This window comes from Dicentrarchus labrax, unplaced genomic scaffold (genome assembly GCF_905237075.1).
Source record: "Dicentrarchus labrax unplaced genomic scaffold, dlabrax2021, whole genome shotgun sequence".
NCBI lineage: Eukaryota > Metazoa > Chordata > Actinopteri > Moronidae > Dicentrarchus > Dicentrarchus labrax.
In genome coordinates this window covers 17,152,979-17,175,940 of record NW_026136703.1, presented here as the reverse complement: position 1 = coordinate 17,175,940, position 22,962 = coordinate 17,152,979, and the positions used below count along the sequence as shown (strand labels likewise).

Sequence of the window (22,962 nt, the reverse complement as noted above, 5' to 3'; positions counted from 1 at the left end):
GGAAAGTATTTGAAAAGTAAAATTCCTGTGATTTACCCAATTCAATCAGGTTAAAATAAATCCAGTTAAAGTATGCTTTGACCCAGGCCCTCTTAGTACTTTACATTGCAGTGTTTTCCTAATTTCCCCGACCTGAGACTTCATTAGACTTTCAACAAGTAATAATCCTGGTTTGAGACTTTAATATCACAGCTGGGTTCATGCACATACCTCAGTTTCTCAGGTAATAAACTATGGGATAACAGCTAATATGATAATACCTCAGCTCATATCAATCTATTCATTAGTGGGACAAGGGTCACCTATGCGGTGTTGTTGTTTTTTATGTTGCTTTTTAATTAAAAAGAGACATTTTGTCTGCAAAGACCCCTTTTTCATGTTGTGAATGTCTGGAGGAATTTAACAGAAATCTATATCAATACAATAAAATATTCTGTCTGCTGTCAGTCTGTGTGTGTGTATACTGTGAGCCTACACACACACACACACACACACACACACACACACACACACACACACACACACACACACACAGAGTGCTCGCCCCTCTGGCAGGTCTGTGTCATCAGAGGCGGTTGAGGGAGGATGAGTGACAGGCTGGTTAGTGATTTGCATGGCTGTGGTGTTTAAAAGGAGCTGCAGGTGCAGGATTCTCCACACAGCTGAATGGATCCCTCTCTAAGCACAGATGCTCTGGGACCTTTTACTTCTACTATTTATTTACATGAGAATCATAGGTAGCCAGCATAGCTTTGATGATTTTTTAGCAGTTTGTTGACTAGACGTCTTTCTTTGGAGGATCTGAAAATGCTCACTTGTGTCAATATGGGGAATGCACAGCCGTCTGGTGTGTATTGTCACTTAAGATAGAGACAAAGGGAGCAGCACATAGAGAAATACCTACAATATGGAGACATTCATGCCCACTGGCAACTGAACCAAACGTACTTTTTGTAATGTCATCGCTGATATTTGTGCAGTTCCTTCTGCTGGGGTTAAGGGTCATTGATACCACCACAGACACATGGAGACACTGTACAGGTACTGTACCATTTTATTCTGTTTTATCTCTCCCAACCTTAGCTTCACTGTCTATCAGCTTGGCTCACTTTAACACTTGTGATGTTCAGTTAATGATTATTCAGTGAATGGTTTACGGTTTCATCTAAAAACCTGGGAAACCCCTCCAGCTAAAATTCTTTTGGATAATTCCAACTGTCTGCGTCTGCTTACAGTACAGTGGGAGTGTTGCTGTGTGCAGTATGCACAAACGAGTACAGACATTGGATGTGGTTAGGATTCCACAACAATTCTATACACATCAAAATATTAGGATGAACAGGGTGCATATTTATATGATGTCTCATCAATTTTGGAGCAATTCTCTTTCATTATTCTCACTTTGCATAGGGCTTCTTTCCTAATAACAACCCCTCCTAAAACCTCCTATCGTTTCACCACCACCCAGGGCTATTTCTCACACACCATAGGGGTCAGGGACTCAAGGATGCTTTGACATTAATTGATTTATGAGTTTATAGCAGTTGTTCCCAACCTTTTTAACACACTGTCCCTTAAATCAAAGATGTGGCTATTTGTGACCCCGTGGTTTCATAAATTAACCTGATAGCAGTGGTGGAATAAGTGTTCAGATCATTAACTCAAGTATTCTATTTAAAGTAAAGGTCTATATTGAAAATATTAATTTTATTCAAGAAAATGTACTTAAGTATTAAAAGTAAAAGTACTTAATACAGAAGAATTTCCCACTGCAACTGTTATTATTATTATATATTCAATAATAGGATTATTAATACTGTTGCATTACTTATTTACTCTTGTTGTTGGTTGAGGTGGAGCTCTTTTTCTACTATTTCATATGGACTGCAACTAATGATTAATCTGCTGGCTATTTTCTCAATTAATTGATTTATTGTTTGTTTAAAAAATGAATTAAAATTATTATAAAAATTACAACGAAAAGCTGCAAATTGTCGCACGCTGGAACCATGAAATGTTTTGCATTCAATTTAGTTTCTGTCAGTCGACTAATCATTTAATCTCTACTTGTATATTCTGTTGGGTAGCTTTATTTATAACAAAGCATCATATTTTATCTTCTTTTCTTATGTTTTAATGTGTAAAGTGCAACATTTCCTATTTAAAACTATAAAGTATAAATATTCAAATAAAGTACCTCAAAATTGTACTGCAGTACATTATTTTGTTCCCTTTTACAGTTGTTTATTTTGAATAATCTTTAGAAACCTGTAAAAAGTCGAAATAATTTGGGTAGCAGATAATGTGCTATTCCATCAATCATCTCAGGGGCCCTCAGATTTATTTTGCGACCTCTTAAACAACTGGTTTATAGTATAGAAATTTCTGCATACAAAGACTTAAACAGTAAAACAAGCTACCTGGTCTCTTTATTTGCTTATTGTCTGCAGATTTGCTCCCTTTGGATCTTCTGTCCTTTGTCCTCGAGAGGGACACCTCCAAACTTGTACCAGGGGTCCACATGAAGGAGGCTGGAGGGGTGAGGGGTGTACATTTGTCGAGCCCTCATACCTCCATGAGCTTTCCCTCCTCGCAGCTGCTGGTGAACTGTGATCTCTTCCCCAAAGAATTCTCCATTGTTGTGACACTGAAAGTCACTCGCAGTGCAGCCAAGGTGAGTATCCCGGAAAAACCTGGTGAATGTCAGCGTTGGAAGAAGTATTCAGCTTCTTTTTTTAAGTGAAAGTACCAATACCACCTTAAGAAAATGGTACTTCAAGTAAAAGTACAGAAATAATATCAACTAAATGTACCTAAAGTCTCTAAAGTAAAACATGTCATCATGCAGCAGAGGTGGAGGTAGTGTATATTTTTGGGTAGTTTTATGTACTGTAAGATAATGCACTGTAGTTTATAAGTTCATTCAAGGTTTTTAAACAATTAATCTGAAAAGTAACAATTTAGTTCAAATGTAGTGAAGTAAAAATTACAACATTTTCCTCTTAAATGTAGTTCAGAAGAATTAGTTAACATAAAATGTAAATATGCAAGTAAAACACAAGTAGGATTGCAGCTAATAATTATTTTCATTATTGATTAATCCATGGATTATTTTGTTTCTTTGCAGTACCTAAGAACGTAGCTAAGTTCCTGTAACTGTACTTAGTTCCACCACCTGCCAAACACAGTGTCTGAGTGTTTTTCCTCATTTGCCTTGCAGAGAAATGAATACATATTTTCCTTGATGGATTCAAATAAAGGAGAGAAAAGGGGCCTGGGGGAGAAGGAAGCTGTGAACGATAAAGGGAACATTTTGGAAATGAATAAAGAGGGGGAGCAACATGGAGAGAGGAAGAAGGAGAGGCGGGTGAAGAGTAATGAAGAACGTGGACGGATCATCCTGGGACTGAGGCTCTCGAGAAAACGTCTGCACTTCCTTTTTAGAGGTCACGGAGGGGTCGTGGAGCACTGGGGGTTTCGTGGCGCCCGACTGGCTGATAACCAGTGGCACACTCTGGTTTTGGCCATTGATAGCCATCATGTCAGGCTCACAGTGGACTGTAGCCCACCACTGGAAATGTAAGCTCTTTTTGTTTTTCTTCTGTTCACTGGGTGGATACACTGTCTGTCTCCCACCATGTTCTCTTCCTGTTCTCTGTGAATTCCCTTGAGGGATAGTAGATCCGTCACCACAATACAATGGCACTGCTCCAAATCTGCTCACACCCTGCAGCCATATCATAGTGGCCTGACAGTATGTGATAGATGGTTTTTAGTGGAAACTCCCTCTGGCGCACAGAAGGGAGGAATATCAGCCGCCGTACAGTGCCTATATAACACAATTCCTGTCTCAGTCTTAAAAACAGAAGCAGAAACAGTGACTACTTTAATTACAGAGACTTTTAGTTCATTTATAGAAGAAAAACAACTTATGCAGCTATTAGAAATAATTTTATAATTATGTATTTTTATGGCAAACAGTGTTCCCTCCAGGCCTTTTCCTTCAGACCTCAACTTTCAGGGATCGAGATTCCACATCGGCAGTCGGGGGAGATGGAAAGGCCTGTATTCAGTAAGGCTTATATTTCTTCATCCCTAACTTTAATAAGAAATAAACTGCTAAACCACTGCTTTCTCTAAAACAGTCAAATCCTTTCCGTCTTATCTGCTGCCCCACGTACAGGGTCTCCTGCGACAGCTGGTTTTGGTGCCAGGTTCGGATGCCACCCATTACATCTGCCCCTCTTCCAACCCCCAGCTGGCAGTTCTGTCCGTACCACCACTTCTCTCAGACCTGCCTGTCCCGGGAAGGGAGGGTGACGGCCACATGACCTCTTATGGTAATTTATGACATTTGGTATATGAGATATTTCCTATGTGTGTTCCTTCGCTTCCTTCTCTCCTTGATTGGCTGCTTGTTTTTGTGCTTTGATCACAAACTATCAGAAACAGAGGAGAGAGTGGCAGTGGGGTTGGAGCTGTCGTGCTCAGAGCGACTACAAGGCCAGCTGTGGTTCAATCCGCTTAAGAAAGGCCTCTACCTCTGCGATGGCACAGCGTGGATCGCTGTGCTTGAGGGTGAGAATCCATCAGCCATCGACTTATAAGTTTAACTCATTTTAGGTCCAAAGATTGTAACTAAATTCTCACTTCTCCATTTACTCAGATCATAAACGACTGGACTATGTAGTGGAACAACAGGTCCTCACCACCAGCTCAGAGACACATGATGTAGAGGTAAATGAATGTTTACATATATTTGTGGCATCTCTAACTATTGGATCCTCATACTTATAGTAAAGGATACCAAAGGAAGAAATATTTTTCTTTAGGGGAGTTTGAAGGTTGGGTTTCCAACAAGGGGTCAGAAGATAATACAAAATAAGAAAAATCTAAATTTAGCTATGCAAAAATATGTTTATTATCCAGACTTTTCTCAATTTTTTCACTCTAGTAGTCTTTTACAAGTAGTTTTACCTTATTAGACCTCTAGCTTGAATCCCATAACAAGGGCTTAGGTTTATGAACAGGGGCGGAGCCAGACTCAGCCCAAAACATGTGGGTCTGGGGTAGATTTTTTCCCCCCATTTAAGGCAGCTATGTGCACTATTGATGAAGCCAATTGAGATAACAAAATGCCTTAAAATCTGTACATCATTTGGGGAAAAGATGGTAGTTGCCAAGGAAAACATTCAGTAGAGCCTACACCCTATTTTGTATCTATTTTTTATCCATCTGTCTTCCTCCCTCGGAAACCACGAAACAATAAATGAGGATGACTAATTTTCACTTGAAGCAAAAACAGTCTGATGTTATTAGTTTTAAGTTGCATAACATAGGTAGGGTAGGAATTTGGTGTTCGGTGTAAATCTTAAAGGTCCAGTGTGTAGGTGTGTAAGGAGACACTACGGTGGCTGCGAAACATTATTTTAAAAGCCTAAGTAGGTAGAATTCCTGAAATATTATTTGGCTAATCCTGTAGTCTTTTTCATCCAATCTTAAGGTGTTCCAGTTACCTGGCATTGGTCTGATGGCTGCTATGGCTCATCGGTCAGCAGCTTCTGGCTCTGCAGTGTATCTGTGGAGTCAAACAGGTTTCCAGCTCTACCAGAATATCAGCACATATGAAGCTCTGGCTTGGAGACACTTCAGCATGGGACAGAAGGTGTGACAAAAAATAAGAGATGGGTTATGAATCGCGCACATGCATATATTCAACCTGGTCAATATAGTTTTGAGAGCTGATATTCTCTATGTTTTGTTATTTCGATCTAGATATTTCTGGTGGTGTCTAACACTGGGAGAGGGCCAGACAAGCGTTTTAACAAAGAACCAGAGGTGGACTTCTCTGTGATTTACAAGTGGAGCAAAAAAAGAAATCGGTTTGTGCAGTTCCAGACTCTGCAGACCCACTGTGCACGGGACTGGGAGGCCTTTACCATTGACCGACAAACCTATCTCGCTGTTGCCAATCATAGACAAGGTAAAAATATATCTCCATCAAATGGCCACCTGTTAACTTCCTGAATTCCTGGCATGACAGGCTCAAAATATAAAACTACTCGGTTGCATTCTCTCTCTTTCTGGCTTGTCTTCCAGGTAATAATAATCACACCATAAACAGTGTGATATACAAATGGAACAAGCCAGCAAAGTCTTTTGAGGTTCACCAAATGCTGCTGACCTCAGGGGCCTACGACTGGGAGTTCTTCACAGTTGGACCGTACCATTTCCTAGTGGTCGCAAATGCCTTTGATGGAGTGACCACTTCTGTAGACTCAGTCATCTACGTTTGGGTCAATGGAAGCTTCCAGGTGTTCCAGACAATTAAGGTATGTGTTGAACAGCAAAAGAAATGTGTAAATAGACTTGAAAAATTGCCTAACCCTCACTTTCTTAATTAAAAACAAAAATCAAAACACATTTTGAAGGTGTGTGTGTGGAAATGAGGCTTAATAGCACTTTAATGTAGCATTTTGGTGCATGATTTCCATGCCATTCATCTTCTTAGCAGCTGGGTTTTGATTTCCTCTGATGAGATCCGTATCTGTGAGATGAGTATGAAAAACCATCTTGTCTGTGCACACAGAAGGAAGGGAATACAAACGAGGAGAGATAAAAGGGTAATGAAAGAGAGATGGGAAGCAAGGAACATTTAAGACAGGGCCATAAATAGAGCATGTGGTTTGCCGTGATTTGCTTGAGTGATAGCACTGCTTTGACATGTAACTGATAGTGAATCACATATTTGAATTTGCCACATTTGAGGAGAGCGTGTTGACACATTGATAGTCACATGAGAAACCATAAGGAGATGATTTAGGGGAACTCCACAGATGGATGTGAGGACTCTTAAGAACACCTCAGGGGCAGGTGGAAAATAATCATGTAAAATCATCCAGAAATTAATAGAGTTAATATACATAATTTTGCCATTTCTTTAATGTGTCTTAGTCTCTTAGCTTGTTTCTCTTTGAGCTTTTCGATGTTTATGTTCAAGCAAGCAATAGTTGAAGAAGAACTCAAATCTTTGACTTAATACTTATACATAATACTGCATTATGGTTCTACAATCCCACTGAAGTTAAAAATAAACAGAGGTAGTATCAGAAGTAAAAGTACTCGTTCCACAGAAAAATGGCCCCTTTGATTGATACATTATGACATTAGCAGGTTGTTAATACTGGTGCAACAATGTGTAAGTAGTATTTTACTGTTGAAGCTGGTTGATATGGAGCTACTATTAGCAACTTTAAATACAGTTTGGTAATTTGGCCACTGATTCAAGCTCCATCTAAAGGGTCAATCTTAGGGGTCATAAGATGATTAATAAGTCCTGCTACACTAGTTTTATCATGGCCTCCATAACCCTTTGGAAATTGTTCATTTTGACTTTGATATGTTTGTGCCTCAAACATTAAAAAAAAAAATTAAACCATGTGAGAAGTTTGGAGGTTAAATATATCTTTGGTGAAAGTGCAAACAACTCCAGGAAATCTGAACCAGGACAAAGGGCAGCAACTAGACATGTAAGGTGTCCAAGCTCATGGGTCCCATGTTGAGATAATGCACTGTATTTTCTGAGCTTATCATATGTTTTTTTTTTCTTCTTGAGTAAATATACTTCGTCACTTTGTATCACTATGAGCAAGTTAAACACAATGTACACTATCACACCTTAAAGATGGTTTCTCTCTCCCTGTCAATCTAGACGTTCTGCGCCACAGACTGGGAAATGTTTCAGATTGGTAGTAGAGTCTTCTTAGTTGTTGCCAATGGACACAGACTCCATGGCAACGGACCAAGCCGATATACCATCAACTCAACTATCTACGAACTGGACATGAATGGACAGCTGTTTGTCCGCTTCCAGGACATTGTCACCTATAGGTACGGCTGTGCAAACACTATAGTATGCCAGGTGCACACACACACACACACACACACACACAAACACAGACAGACAGACTATGACGACACTTCCTGTGTAATAACCGGTTTGCTGCCTTTCAACCTCTCGTCATCACCACATTCCTTCTCTGTCTCTCCAGTGCAGTGGACTGGGAGTTCTTCAGCCTCGGGGAGGAATATTTTCTGGTTGTTGCTAACTCATTTAACGGAGAATCCTACTCTCTCAACAGCATTCTCTACAGGTAACGCAACTTGTCAACAACATCCCTCCCAGTGTGAAATAATTCATCCACTCTGATGGCTCTCTAACGTAGTGCTGAAATCCTCTCTACAACTACGCTGTTGTAATGTAGATTTATTTTCCCTCCTGACTAGTGAAAGCATACCAGCACTTTTGACATGTGAGGATTCATTAGGAACTAGGAACTGGCTGACAGCTAATTTTAGGTCTCGAGCCTTTGCAGATGCAAATACATCCTTTGATTTGATTCCTCTCTGTTTGTTTTTAGGTGGCAGGGATATGAAGGCTTTGTTCCTGTTCATTGGCTCCCAACGATTGGGTGCAGTGACTGGGAGTTTTTCAGCTCTAAAGGAGAATCATATCTGATCTACTCCAGTGCCAAAGCACCTCTCTCCAAAGTGTTCAAACTGAAAACCTACTAGGCAAAAAAAGGAGAGTGTGCATGTGTTTTTTTTTGTGTACTGTATTTATTTGAATGTACATGCTGTCTTTGTAAGTGTCTGTGTGTCCCTGTGTGAGAAAATGTTTGCAATAATATTTGAAACGTGTGAGTATGTGTTTAAGTAATTGTGCCTTTATAATACTGTGTCTGTTCACAATTTACATACAGTCAGGGCTGTAGCAACCTTTACGGTTATTACATTAGTCTAGCTTCTAGAAATCAGTTTTTTGTTTTTAACCTGAGGAGGATTTTACATTCTACAATTACACAGAAATTGCACATGGTGGGTTTTGAAGAATGATTTTGATATTTTTTAGAGTAGATATCTTTAAATTTGACAGTTAACTTTAAGAGGATGTAACATTCCCCCACAACAGTTATGTTCTAGGTTATCCTAAGGTTTTGAAACTGTGTTTAGACCATCATGTAGAGAGATCAAACTTACTGAAAATCTTATTTAAAGGACCAGTGTGTAGAATCCAGTGGTATCTAGCAGTAAAGTTGCAGATTGCAACCATGTGAATACAGCTCAGCCTTCCAAGCATGTAGGAGAAACTACGGTGGCCACAAACCCACTGCAGATACAAAACTTCTCTTTTTAAGGTTACGGAAACACAACTATTATAAATATCTATATATTATATTCCATCTCTGCTAATAGATCATCCTAATTCTTACACACTGGACATTTAACAGTTAAATGAATGAATAAAATGAGAACAGTTTTAGCTGGGTGAATTTGGTATAATGACCTGGCCTGCACACAGTTACAACATCAACTAGGTTAACAACTGATGTACCTCATTTTAACACAAATATCACATGCACATACTTTTTATGAGACTATATCTATATATTTGTGTGCATTATCTGACAGAAATGAATACAACTCTGTAATATTTTGTTTCTGTCTGTAAAAACATTTAATATTAATTATGTTTAACATTTTGTTTATTAACTGGAATGTGTGTTCACTCATAATTTGGACTGATCATTAGTTTTTTGCCTCTGACTGCATGAATTATATATATATAAAAAGTGACTAACTTATTTAAATGACAATAAACCAAACTTAATATGTTTATACGTAAAACAAGAGTTGTTTGTGCATTGGCTAACCTTATGTTCATTTGGAGGAAGGAAAGGTGGTAAACATACCCTGCAGCAGGCTCGACATACAGTACACAAGTTTTTTTTTTATTCCAAGTAATTTAGTGGCAAAATACCTGGCGAGGTCTTACCTTTCTATGCAAACCAGCGCACATGGCCCTGGGCACATTGCTGTCAACCTCTCTAACAACTGTAAAACATGTTTGCTGCGGAGGACTACAAGCCCCATGACTTCTAGACTAGACTTGTCGGAAATGTAGTTTTTATAGCTAGCCTTGCAGTACACATAAATGTATTAATAAAACACGTTTGTTTTATTGCTGTATCATAAATTGAATTAAATTACTGAAATTACAATAAACAATTTTATATGCATTGTCCAAATGATGCAGATATCTCCAGTTACAGTGATTTGAACGTGCCCCTTGACTAAGTGTGAAACTACAAGTACCACAATGCACCACTCACGTTTCCACCAGGAAGAAACATGGCTGCCTACTGTTCACCGACGGGATTTCTATTTACGTTTCGTTTGTTATCTGTTTTACGACGGAGAGAGGAAGAAAGAGACAGTGACAGCAGCTATAGTTACACTGTGTAACGAGTAAATCACCCGTTAGAGCGTCGGTAAGGAAGACGCCATCTTTCCAGTCGTAGAGAGACTAACCGTTAACGTTACCGACAGACAGCTTTTTTTTTTTTTTGTTCCTTTTCGCTGAGCTGTCAATCTGCTCAACAGTGTCGGGACTACGACTGATTTGCCTTTGTTAGCGTGCTAGGCTGGCTAACAACAACGTAACTGCGAGTCAAACGCATATTACATCCGGTAATAGTCGCTATGTTTAGCCCCGTGAAGTCTTCTTATTTCAGAGTCAGCCCAGCCATTGTCAACAGAGAACTCGGCAAGACCAAGATGAGATAGCAAGAGGGCACATCGGGAGTGATAACACACACACGATTTACTACGAGTCCCCCAGCATAACCGAGAGAAAAGTGAGCAAATAACGCACTCAGCATGTTTGGGAATCTTTTCGAGGAAGAGGAGGAGGAAGGCTTCGCTTCGACTTCCTCCAGGGGGAGAGTTGCGAAGGGGGGAGAGGAGCCACCTCCACCCCGAGGAAGAAGCAATCTGTGCGGCATCAAGAATCAGGGGGGGACCTGCTACCTCAACTCTCTGCTCCAGACTCTGCTCTTCACCCCAGAGTTCAGAGGTAAGGCCAGGTTAGATTGGTGGGATGAGACTGAGGTCCACCAGTGCTGTAAAGAAACAAGAGGGTAGTTTTCTATACATTATATTCTTTTTAATTAATTTCTTGGTTTTGTGTCTTTTACAGAGGAGTTGTTCAATTTGGGGCCAGAAGAATTGGGATGCCTGGAAGACAAAGACAAACCAGGAGCCAAAGTAAGTGCCTGTACTGTAGGTGTAAGCATAGATGTATAGTGTCTGTGTGTCTTTGTGTTGTGTACTTATTTTTCCTTCTTTCTTCTCCTCAGGTCAGAGTGATCCCACTGGAGCTGCAGAGACTGTTTTCCAGTCTGCTACTGGTGGACCAGCAGTGTGCCTCCACCGCCAACCTCACTGACAGTTTTGGCTGGAACAGCAGCGAGGTCTGTGTCCATTATCTTTTGTCAGCGAGAGAGGAGAAAGAGAGGCTCAGGTTACACTTCACATTTCAGTCATTGATTTACTTTCCAGTCACATCAGGAAATGCATGCCAAAATTCACAAAAACTAGATTCCTAACTGGAATTCCACTTTGTCTGGAGGCATCCCAGCTGCAGTCCTGCTGAATTAATACATAATGAGGGGAGAACAGACAGAAACATTCACAGAATTTGCCTCGGGACACGCATAACTACCTTTTCCTGGTCAAGAATGTACATGATGTGATGTGGCAATGGACACTGTTGTCCCACAGTGCACTGCTCAACAGAAAACAAACATGTAACTATTACATTTGTGGAGTTTGATTGACGTTAATCAGAGCAAATCTCGTCTAATTTCCTGTTTGTATAAAATCGAAAAGTACATCGATTTCTTCTATAATAACTACAAAAACAATATCTTATGAAAAGTGTAATACAGTATGCACTGTATACTATCAGCACATAGTATTGAACTAGGACACATCATCTTTCTTTCCTTAATTTGATCCTTTCTCTGTTTCTATCTCTCTCAGGGAACAAATCAGCATGATGTGCAGGAGCTGAACAGGATTCTCTTCAGTGCATTGGAGCACTCTCTTGTGGGAACCACTGGTAGTACATTTATCCACCGGCTGTACCATGGGACCATTGTCAACAGCATTGTCTGCAAGGAGTGTGGCAACGTCAGCCAGAGACAGGTGTGTCCATGTGTGCAAGGCTTCTCTGCCTCTCTGACTTCGCTCCATTAAATACTATTGGACATACTTTATATGTCTTTGGCTCAATAAGATGTAGTGGGACTGACACTAAAGGAGTTATCCATATGCACTTAATCTCACTACTAAATGTAAAATTACTGATTAATCCAGCTCTGTTTTTTTGTGTGCCTTCTTTAGGAGGATTTCCTGGACCTGACTGTGTGTGTTTGTGGAGTGTCTAGCCTGGAGGACGCTTTGTGGAACATGTTTGTGGAGGAAGAGTTGTTTGAGGGCAATAACCTGTACCGCTGTGCACAGTGTGACAGGCTGGTCACCGCTGCCAAGGTCAGTGGCAGCTTTTCAGAATGTGCCAACACAATAGCAAAGATTATAATAAATTAAACCTTAAAATACGTTCTCCTCTCGTTTTACCTTTTTGAACAAGCCTTACGTTAAACAATTGATGTGAAAAGAGGCTTAAAACTAGATACGCAAAGAACTTCCAACAACTTTTTTTTTTTCTATTTCTCACCTTCTTCTTCTTCTTCTTCTTCTTATTATTATTATTCAGTCTGCCAAGCTGAGGAAGCTCCCTCCATTCATGACCATGTCTCTGCTGAGATTCAGCTTTGACTTTGCCAAATGTGAGAGATACAAGGAGACAGGACGGTACAGTTTCCCCTTCACCATCAACCTACAGCCATTTTGTGAACAGGTACCTAACACCCTCACCTCACTTGCTTTAAGATTCTGCATATTTAACATGCCTTTTCTCGATTGTTGTTTTTTTTTGTTCCTTTCTCTTCTTTTCCAGGCACACACTTACACTAAGATGTCTTGAAAAGTTAATGATTATGTGTTGTACTCTTTACAGACTGATGGAGAGGACTCCGATTACTCCTACGAGCTGTTCTCTGTGATTATCCACAAGGGCGGCTGCTATGGTGGCCATTACCATGTTTATATCAGGGACATTGACCAGCTGGGCCATTGGGAGCCACCGGTGAGAAAAAGAGAAGAGGATAGGATATTTGATTTAAAATAAGCAGTCATTAGTTGGGCTTCATTTTTAGAATATATGATGCTTGTAGTGACTAATGACTAATTGCTAATTTCCCAAAATTACTAAATAATAAAGAATATTGCTAACTTTTCTGACTAGCATTTCTGTTGGTAATGTATAAAAGTTTATTAAAAACTGCAAGCTTTTGGATGTGTACATTAGGAAAGGCATCACCTGTTTTGTTTCAATGTCAGGAGGAGGATTGCAAACCCAAGACTCAGAAGAAAGTCAAGGAAGAGGTCAAAAAGGAAGTGTGTGAGCCAAAACTTCAAGAAGATGACCCTTTGTCTGTCCTCACTGCCATTATTGCCCAGGTATATACAGAAAATCTAAGTGCTTCCCCTAAGTCTGAATATATTTGTCCAATTATTTTGTTTTGCCCAACTAATTAGGTCGTATTTATGTCCTGTCCACTAGGAGCCATCAACGAGTGTCCTGTTAGACCAGCTGGGCCAAAAACTCATGGATAAGATTGGGTCATCCTGGAGCAAAAAGTTCAGGAAACACTATGGTCCCATAGGAAAGGTATTTTTGGTTTCTTTGTTTTTGTTTTTTATTTAAGTCTGGTGTCCTTTGGGACAAATACCAGTTTATTTCCTATATCAATAAATATCATGTCTTTACTTTTTCTCCTCTGGTGTAGTTCCTGCAGTCCCACAATGATGTTTTCATGTTGGTGTCGAATGGTACTCGAGTGGCACTGAAGGCAAACCCGCCAAGCCCTGTGACTGAGTCACCCAGCCCAGCAGAGCAGACTACTAACTCTGATCCTTCAACACCTTCAGACCCTGGAGCTGATGAACAACAGTCAAAGCCTGAACAAGAGGTATTAGAGTCACATTTTAGCAGGAATTCAAGGTCTAAAGTGACAAAAAAACCCATCTGTTTTCCTGGCTGACATCTTGTGATTGCTTTGATGCCTGTTTCTCACAGTATTTCTTCCTGTATGTCAGCAGGGTAGCCACTGGTTTGACCTTAACGACTCCACAGTGACCTCCATCAGGGAGTCTGACATAGAGAAGCAGTTCCAGGGCAAAGAGAGTGCATACATGCTGTTCTACAGAAAAACACAGCTGCACAGGCCCAGTGAAGGTAATGAACTCCATGTTTTTGCATGTGTGTGTTGGAGCAAAGAAAGAAAGAAAGAAAGAAAGAAAGAAAGAAAGAAAGAAAGAAAGAAACAATGAATCAGTTAATCACTGGTTTAATTTTAGTTTTGTCATCAAGCACACAGAAAGGCTAGTAATTAGAAGACTAATATGTATCTATTAAAATGTGCATTGTGTTTCTATATTTGCAGCTCTGAACAATCCCCAATATAAAGTTCCTCTTCACCTAATCCAAATGGCTCAGGAGGAGAACATCAAAATGCAGCAAATGCGGTACAGAATCAAAGACTCATTCACATATTTCAATAGTATTATGACACTTTTAGGTTTAGTAGACTTAGTGTGACATTTCAGTGATATATAAAATTCCTTAGTCATTGAGGACCCACACATCAATACCCAGAAAAAAGAAGAAACTTGTATAAAAAAATGGTCTGTTACATAAATTATTAATATCAGTCAACATTGTTGTAATTGTTGTTACAGTGAGGAGTTTGAAGCCACTAATAACACTGTGGAGCTGCGTCTCCACCTGGCACCCAGTTACAGGCTAGAAAATGGAGCCCTGCAACCAATCAGCAGAGAGCAGAACGGAAGCACCACTCTGAGTTTCGACCGCAGAAAGACCGTGGGAGATCTACGATTAGCTATTTATCAGGTAACTTCATTTCCATAAACACTACCTCTTGTGTTCTAAAATGCTGGAAAAAAGAATGTTTTATGTGCATTTGTTTATATAGATGCAGGAACTCTGGGAAGGGGATATGGCTTTGACCGTGGCCAAGAGTCTTCCTGCAGGTCTTCACCTCTACAATACTGTTACAGGTGAGTCCCATGAATGCAAAGTACCTCAAGAGGATAGAAGTTTTACAAATGTTGTAACTACATTCTGGTTGTGGTACTCTTTGCAGATGACAGTGTCTCCCTGTACAGTGCAGGCATTCATACAAACTCTGACCTGTTTGTGTGGAACGGAAGAGAGGTGAGGAAGGGCATAGTCCCACACAGTAGGCCTCATACAACATTTATCTTATCCTAAATGTCTTTCACTTTTTTGCGAGAGGCTTCCTTGTACAAGTGTTCACCAAAATCTCACACACAAACCTGTAAGCAGCTTTGGTGGAGGACGTTTGATACATAAAAACGACACTCAAGAGCAAAAAGAACTTCACACTGCAGAGCCATCCTTGGACTAGGGGACCTGAATCAATTAGAAAAGATCAGTTGATGACTTAGATGGAAGGCCGTCACGGGGACATGACAGTAAGAGAGATGGACACGTGACTATTATACTGTAGATGATGTTAATGTTAGGTGTTACAATGGAAGATGTTCCCTTGGACAGCATAAAGACCCAGAATTAGCAGTCAGAGTGGGAGAGTTTTTTTAAACTAATCTACTGTATAAGTAGCTCTGCCAAAGTATGCTAATAAAATCTAAAGGAAAAAAATGTTCAAACTTTACTGTCAGTAAATTGGAAATAATGCTTGATGATAATAATCTAATAAACAGAAGTTTATTTTAGTAGCATATTTAAATTCATTCAGATTAGGGATTCTTAAATCAAAGTGTTTTTTTTCAATGTAGAGATAGGTGGACCTCGCTCTGTACTTGATTTGTACAGGTCTGAACCATTTGAACATTTCATTGGAAAATCATAAGTGGAAGAAAATGGGTGAATGCAATAGAAATTGCATCACTTCACTTACAGTACGTTCCAACTTAGAATGAATTCTGTTCATACAAGTGGTTCTTGCATGAGGCCCAATGTCTATCTCCAACTTGCTCACTGGACAAGATCCCAAAGGACCGACTCGTGTACTTATTTTTTTATCTCTTAAGGTGTGTGGTGCGACTATCCTAACTGGAGCTGAGTGGGAGCCGGTGCTGCTGACTGTAGTGCGTCCCTTTTTGGGGGAAGATGAGCTTCCTGAGGTGGAAGATGCGGTTGAGTGTAAGGAGGGAAGAGGAGGTTTTGAAAATGGGGGGCCAGGTCTTAAAAGGGAGGCGAGAGGTTTTGCAGGTGCTGTGACTCTTGGGGAGGTGAAAGTGGCATTGGGGGAGCCTAAGGAGAGTCTGCTGTGTCAGGAGCATAAAGGAGGAAAGAGGGGAGAGCATGGGGCAGGGGAGGGAGGAGGGGCAAGTGGATGGAGATTGTTCCCCCCCGATGACATGCAGCGGACGCTAAAGGAGCTGTCTCTGAAAGACGGAGACGCGCTGTTGGTGCTGGAGCCACAGTCGTTCGACAGCAGGTAAAACCCTCTGCAATGTGTGTACACGTTGTTTTCTTCAGGTGTGTGTTTTACTTTTGTCTTTTTAACTTTGTTCAGCATGTTCACTCTAAACGGAGACGTCGTCACTGTGACTACACCGTCTGACTGCCGCTGGCTCCAGGTGGAGTTGCAACCACAAGGAGGAGGAGGAGGAGGAGAAGGGGAGAAAGAAGAGGAGAGGAGGAAGATCAAGGTTCCTGCCACAGGAAATATGGTCAGCAATTTTTAGTGCTGCTGTGTTTGCTCTGTCTGGTTCGTCTCGTCTTTATCTTTATCTCTCATCACATTCTAAAAATCACGTTTAATGTGTCTCTCTTACAGCTACTGGGTGAGGTGAAGCTGAAGGCCATAGAGGAGCTGCAGCTACAGGAGCAACCCCCAGGCAAGCTGCTTAGTCTTAAACACAACTGTGTCTGCAAGGGATCTCCTGGTCAGCCCCCCCCCCCATTCATTGTTGGGCAGTCAGTTATCACAGAGTATATGCAGATGCAGTCTGCATATACTTCAGACTGCACTTCAGTCTTTCATAATGCAGCAAAACAGTCTCAAATACATCAAATGATCTGTTTTATGTGTATAAAATATGTTTGACAAGTCACCAGTGAATATCATTGAATTAGTACAAAATAAGAGCTTGCCAAAGTAAACAGACATCAAAGATATCATAAAAGGCTCTTGCAAAATGTAAAATCATAAGCCGTTAAACTTAGACCCTTCAAACAAAAAAAGACCACACTGCTTTAGGTTTGGAGTATTGTCTACTTATGATATAATATATTTTCTCAATCTTGGCTACTGCTTCAGGCCATCACAAAATGTGTATTTGTGTTTGGATTCTTATATAAGTAAGTATACATTCTTAAATCAGCTGTTTTTATTCTCTCTGACCAGGTGCACAGTACTGTCTGAGACAGGTGGACTGCACAGGGAAACTCCTTCCTCCAGGTACTGTTTCATTTGTTACCTGGGGGTGATTTTAATGGTGCAGATAACTTAGTGCTGGAAATCCCCCTCATTTTAACAAAAATATTAAGATATATGATTCCTTTACACTGCCCCCTCATAAAATGTTTAAAAGGTGCTCCCCCTTCTTGTAATGTTTCTTCTCATCATCTATCTTTGAAGTTTCAGAGTGTGTTTACTAAGTGCACTTGTGTTGTCCAACCTGACAGTGTGTGAGGAGTTGAGTGTTCGGGATGCAGGCGTGCGACTCATGACCACACTGACTCTCTGTCCGGGAAGTGCCCCCAAGGCATCACAGGTGTGTCTTTTTATTTGAAATCTTCAATAAACTCTTTGTACTTGCAGCTGCACAGGTGAATGTTACAGAACCTTTAAGTACCAATAAACCTTTCCTATCCAAACAAATTGAGATGAGGAGTTACGAGCGTTTTAAACGCTCAGTTGATGTGAGATTTTTTTTTCTTTGCGTTGCAGCTTTTCTTGCACTTCTCTGTGGGCATAGCGCCCTCTGCTGGCATGGAGATGGACATAATTGTGGAGAATACTTGTACTGTCAAAGAGGTGAAGACATGTTCATGTACTTATTTTGTGAAACATTCATAATTTATTGTAACTTATGTTAAATGTTACTTTGAAATTATTTTTTTCTTATTTGCAGTGTCTAAAGTCAATGCTGGATGCTGTTGGACTTGATGGTAAAACAACCTTTTTTTTCTATTGTCTTTTCTTACTGTTTATAACTTTTGGTTTGGTTGCTGTTCATCAAGATTATCTTTGCTTTTGTAAGACTCTTTGTAAGTACTTTTTGATGCTATATCTGGTTGTTAATGTCATTTAAATGTGTGTTTGCAGGCACCTGTTGGCACTTGAGGAGGCTCGATTGGTGTGAGGAGGTTGGAGAGCCACTTATGGATGAGGTGCGTGGCCGACTATAGTGTGAACAGTATGTCATACCTAAATCAAACAGTGTATTTATTTTTTTTACTTTAGTCTTTTTACCCTGCTTACTTTTATAATTATATTTAGCACCAAGCTAAATTCATAGAGAGAATATTGTCTGAAAGCTAACAAGGTACTAAACTGTGAATGAAAACGTGCATATAGCCAAAACCACATGACACCAAAACTTAAGTAGTGCTTGAAATAATTTGACCTGACATATACTTTAATATATTTGTATATTGCTATGTTGTAGTATGTTGGCCTGGAAATATTAAGTGTCATACTGGTATATTCAGAATTATTTATGAATTCCTCCCTTGTTTTTTCATCATATTAACAACAACCTTTTATTCTCAGGATGCTTCTCTGTCAGAGCTGAAGATAAGCAACGGAGACTCATTAGTCGTCACAGAAGGACAACTTCCTCCAAAGGTACTTTAAATGTTTGGATTTTAGCTGGAGATTCAGTATATACTATAACGTAACCTCTCTCTTTAGCCTTTGCTGTCTCTTTTTTCTGTCAGGGTTTTCTCAAGATATCTGTGTGGCTGTATCTGCATCCCAGTAACAACTCCATGGAAACTGACTTTAATCACACTGACAACGGCCATACTGAGGAGCAAATGCTGGAGGCAGTGACTGCAGGTGAAACAGAGAGTCACCCACCCCCTCTGTGTGCCAGCAACATGGCAGAGCTGAGAAGTGTAGGGCAGGTGGAGATATCGGACGAGGCCACCCTGGAGGATCTCAAGACTCAGGTAGCTTATGGAGGTTATATGTATATTGAGTTTAGTTGGAGCAGCTGGCGTCATTCATGCTAGTTGTGTAATCCTCAAAGATCTAAACCTAAATTAAACCTCTAGTTGTTTTCAGTCCTTATTACTTGGGACTCGACAGAACTGCCCTTTTTCATTAGACTTTATTCAACAGCTGCTCAAATCCAGCTGGGCTCTGGGTCTGTGAGACTAAGGTTGAGAGAGATCTTCATTAACAGTGTTTTTTTATTTTTATTTTTATATAGAATTAGGCATGGCAATCTAGGAAATGCTCTCATTTATATTCATAGTTTCATTTGAATAGGTTGAACAATGAGGCTTTTTAATTTGTGGAAGGCAACTCCAACTAAACGCATGTGAAGGAAAATGCTTCTCTTTTCTCTTTCTTAAAATCATAGTATAAATGTGTTTTTGATTATTTTTCCTAACCAAATGTTTAAAGATGCTCTTCTTGCTCTACTTTATCGTCCACTTCTGTATCAGGTGCTGACACTGCCTGCCCTTCAGGATGTGTGTGTGCCAACCACTGCGTTCATGCGCTTGTGGCAGCTTGAGGAACGAAGGCTGGCACGAATCCTCAGAGGACAACAACTCACACTCAGGTATGAACACTTCCACAGGCTTTATTCCAACAACATATGTAATTGTTAGCCACCTGATTCTATTTATTATTTACAAATGCAGAAGCTTTGCTTAGCAATACTTACGTACATGATCCAGATGTTCTCTTTGGTTTCCTTCTGATCAGGAAAATGAAGCTGACCAGTGGTACAGACCTTTGTGTGCAACAACTACTAAAAGAGGAAGATCTTGGGTAAGGTTTGATAAATAATGCTATGTAGCTTCCCTTCATGGTGTGAGACCAGTATGGACTTTTACCTTATTTTATTTCTCAGTTAAAATGTTTGTGTCCTTCTGTTCTAAGTCCTAAGGAGGTGTTGCTGAATATTAAAATGGCAGTACCAGGGGAGAGGTGTTACTACCCTCCAGAGGAGCTGGTTTGGGATGCATCCCGTGACTCTTCTCCTCGCTCTCTGCGCACTTGTCTGGCTGCACACTACAGCCTCTCCCCGGACTCGCTGCTGTTGGCCAAACACCAACCAGACAAACACACCTGGGAAGAAATCTCAAACTGGGTAAGATTAGGGGAGTCTTTTCAAACGTTTTAGAAGTTTGGGGGCAATTTTTATTTTATAAACAAAGATATCAACCCGAAGTCTTAATATTCTTCTATGTGTTGCTAATTCATTGTCACATTATCAGTGAATAAAATGTCATACGTACATACTGTCAGAGCCAGCAGGTTTCCAAAAAGAAAAAGAAGAAAAAGGCAGAATCACTACTGGGAGCACCATTTCACCTCAAAGATGGCGACACAGTCGGCATCAAGGTGCTGGTATGACTCAGTTTGTTTAAAAATAAATCCGTTTTTGTTTTTTTTGTTTTAGAAACACTAATTCTGCTCTTAATATTTCTCCCAGAATCTTTTGATTGACAACAACAGGGACTTTGTCACCGTGGAGGATGAGCAGGGCCAGCAGAGGCTCAGAGAGCAGGCAGAGCAACGCAGGAAAGGGTAAGAATTCAAATCTTTTAGCACATTTATTAATCTAGACTACACTGATTAGTAGTGTAGCTGGAATAACACCAAATTAGGTCACTTAGGTCTGATCATGTGACTTTTTATTAAAGATTCTTTTGAAAATGTTTTACCCCTGCCTCTTTTTCAGAGGGCAGGCTGCAAATTCTGATGGTGTTGGACCACAAAAGAAGACTGGACTGACTAAATCCAGGAAACCAGAGGTGGCGCTGTCAATCAATGTTGGGGTATTCAGATAGTACCCTGCTCCCTGCCCCTGGGTGCATGGACAAATCAGAAGTACTTATAAAACCACATGCACAAACACAAATGCCACATTGCAGGACAATCATCTTGACGTCGGTCTTGTGCCATTTTTTTTTATTATTAGTTATTAGTATTTAGTATTTCTCCCAAAATGAATTCCTGCTGCCCATGTGTCTGATTTATTGACAGGAAGAGAAGGGATTTCATTTTGGCATTTTGATTTGCTGTTTAGTAACAACTGACTATAATTTGCATTATATCTATGCAATATTACTGGTTTTGTTACCTTGCTTCCTCTCTCTACAAGCTCTCTAAATTACAACCACCACAAATCCCCTTTCTTTAATTAAATTGACGTTTTTTTATTTTGTGAGGGAAATTTAAAGACGGTGTGACGTTCAGGAAAACAGATTTTTTGCTGCATGGATCAGTAGATAATTTGTAACCATATATTGAAAGTATAAGCCCTGAGAAAACAGTTTCTACTTTCATTGTTTTTTGTTTTGTTTTGTTATTACAGGCTGGCAGTTATAAACTAAGGCTTGTGCTAACTGGAGTTTTTATCTTATATACTGATTTGTATTAACTGTAGCAATTGGGTTAAAAAACAAATACTGGTAACCACCAGCCTGTGGCTTTCATGTTTAGTAAGTTGTCCAGTAAAACAAGCCACAGTTGTAGGAAATCAACCATCATTAGGTCTTGCTGTTGCTCATATGGAAACTTTTATGATGAACCCGTCACTGTGCGCCAAGAACGAAAATGTTTATCTGGATTAAAGGCTTGTTTTAGGTTGATAAGAGAGAGGAGAGATAGGCCTTAATGTGGAGAAGCCTCAGTGCTGCTCTGTCCTCCCTACCTCACTCTCTACCTCTCTCAATCTACCTCTGCTGCCCTCTGTTTCCCCGCTCAAAATCTTGCTGTAATTTATACTTTTATTTTCTGCAACCCCTGCTCTATTAGAGTCAATTGGCACAGACCTTGCTTCTAGCTGTATTCTTTAAATGGTTAAATAACTTAACTGTCTTTTATTGGACATGATCCTTTTTACAGCTGATGTTAAACTGTCTTCACTTTCACCTCAAAACCATCATTGTGTTATGCAACCATCTGTCACGCCAGGTGAATTTGCTGCTCCACAAATATAATGTAAAACGACACATTCAAATCCTTACTGCCACTTTTTTCCCCTTGATTATGTTAAAGTTCCCTGAGTTTTCATTGTGGAACATTTAGTGTTTCATTTGCATGCACTATATGTGAACTTCAGGGAAGTAAAAAATATTCTTGTAGATAATTTATTTGGGGGGAAAAAAACAAACAAAACTGACTTAATGTTTTTACTTTATGAACTGTGATATGTTTTTGGGGGTGATTTTGATTTTGTTATCAAAGTTTTTCTACGCTGCTTACAGGTTTTGTTTCATGTAATAATCTGGCCTTGATTAGTGCCAAGTTTAAATTTATTATTTTATTTCTTTTTTTTAAAGCAGATGCAGCAAAACTGTTTGACAATATACTCAGCAATAGTGAAATTAAATTTTGTATCATACTGTATAATCTACTAGTGATGATTACATCTTTGGTGTTATCAATAAGGACTCGTCTACTGTGTTATGACAGTGGACGTCTGTTTGTATCTGTGTCAGATTGTATCTGATGAAAGAATTTATCAACAATAAAGGTATACAGTTGTAGTTTCTGCCATGTTAACTAGGCTTTGATACAGATTATGTGCTTCTTAGCCATGTTAGTGGCTGGCCCTATGAATGACAACGTTGGTTGGTTGGTCCATCGCTCAACAAATATAGAGTTGATTGCTGGTACAGACATTTATGGTTCCCATATCATGAATCATAATGACTGGTGATCCCCTGACATTACCTCTAGCGCCACCATGAGGTTGACATTTATGGTTTTGGGTGAAATGTCTCAACAACCA

At 39.9% G+C, this 22,962-nt stretch overlaps 2 protein-coding genes across 5 annotated transcripts; both read left to right on the top strand.

Moving 5' to 3' along the window:
- Positions 1–664: 664 nt before the first annotated feature.
- Positions 665–9,676, top strand: LOC127355771 (thrombospondin-type laminin G domain and EAR repeat-containing protein). The gene is made up of 13 exons (XM_051386959.1): positions 665–1,041; positions 2,451–2,674; positions 3,221–3,579; positions 3,982–4,072; positions 4,184–4,340; positions 4,447–4,578; positions 4,667–4,737; positions 5,504–5,665; positions 5,776–5,983; positions 6,100–6,332; positions 7,712–7,890; positions 8,052–8,153; positions 8,421–9,676. Exons 1-13 carry the CDS (start codon positions 957–959, stop codon positions 8,572–8,574), a joined length of 2,157 nt encoding a protein of 718 aa, XP_051242919.1. The 5' UTR covers positions 665–956; the 3' UTR covers positions 8,575–9,676.
- A 490-nt stretch (positions 9,677–10,166) lies between these two features.
- Positions 10,167–22,717, top strand: usp40 (ubiquitin specific peptidase 40). Of its 4 annotated transcripts, none has more exons than XM_051386944.1 (31): positions 10,167–10,915; positions 11,039–11,106; positions 11,199–11,312; positions 11,884–12,048; positions 12,247–12,393; positions 12,620–12,763; positions 12,923–13,051; positions 13,306–13,425; positions 13,529–13,636; positions 13,755–13,937; positions 14,068–14,203; positions 14,412–14,493; positions 14,707–14,878; positions 14,961–15,045; positions 15,132–15,202; positions 16,063–16,472; positions 16,551–16,707; positions 16,815–16,875; positions 17,385–17,438; positions 17,666–17,754; positions 17,931–18,017; positions 18,115–18,151; positions 18,309–18,373; positions 18,756–18,830; positions 18,923–19,156; positions 19,658–19,776; positions 19,923–19,988; positions 20,100–20,310; positions 20,469–20,564; positions 20,656–20,750; positions 20,905–22,717. In XM_051386944.1, the coding sequence occupies exons 1-31, from the start codon at positions 10,720–10,722 to the stop codon at positions 21,011–21,013; spliced, it is 3,885 nt and encodes a 1,294-aa protein (XP_051242904.1). In that variant the 5' UTR covers positions 10,167–10,719; the 3' UTR covers positions 21,014–22,717. The 4 variants fall into 4 exon arrangements, with proteins under 4 accessions (XP_051242904.1, XP_051242887.1, XP_051242882.1 ...); XM_051386927.1 differs by having other exon boundaries at positions 20,469–20,570; XM_051386922.1 differs by having other exon boundaries at positions 14,065–14,203; positions 20,469–20,570.
- The last annotated feature ends 245 nt before the right edge of the window (positions 22,718–22,962 follow it).

Coding starts and splice junctions, on each gene's coding strand:
- LOC127355771 (XM_051386959.1), top strand. CDS start 957: ATGTCATCGCTGATATTTGTGCAGTTCCTTCTGCTGGGGTTAAGGGTC. Junction 5,666..5,775: donor ACTTCAGCATGGGACAGAAG/GTGTGACAAAAA, acceptor ATTTCGATCTAG/ATATTTCTGGTGGTGTCTAA. Junction 5,984..6,099: donor TGTTGCCAATCATAGACAAG/GTAAAAATATAT, acceptor CTTGTCTTCCAG/GTAATAATAATCACACCATA.
- usp40 (XM_051386922.1), top strand. CDS start 10,720: ATGTTTGGGAATCTTTTCGAGGAAGAGGAGGAGGAAGGCTTCGCTTCG. Junction 16,473..16,550: donor CCACAGTCGTTCGACAGCAG/GTAAAACCCTCT, acceptor AACTTTGTTCAG/CATGTTCACTCTAAACGGAG. Junction 18,152..18,308: donor GGATGCTGTTGGACTTGATG/GTAAAACAACCT, acceptor GTGTGTTTGCAG/GCACCTGTTGGCACTTGAGG.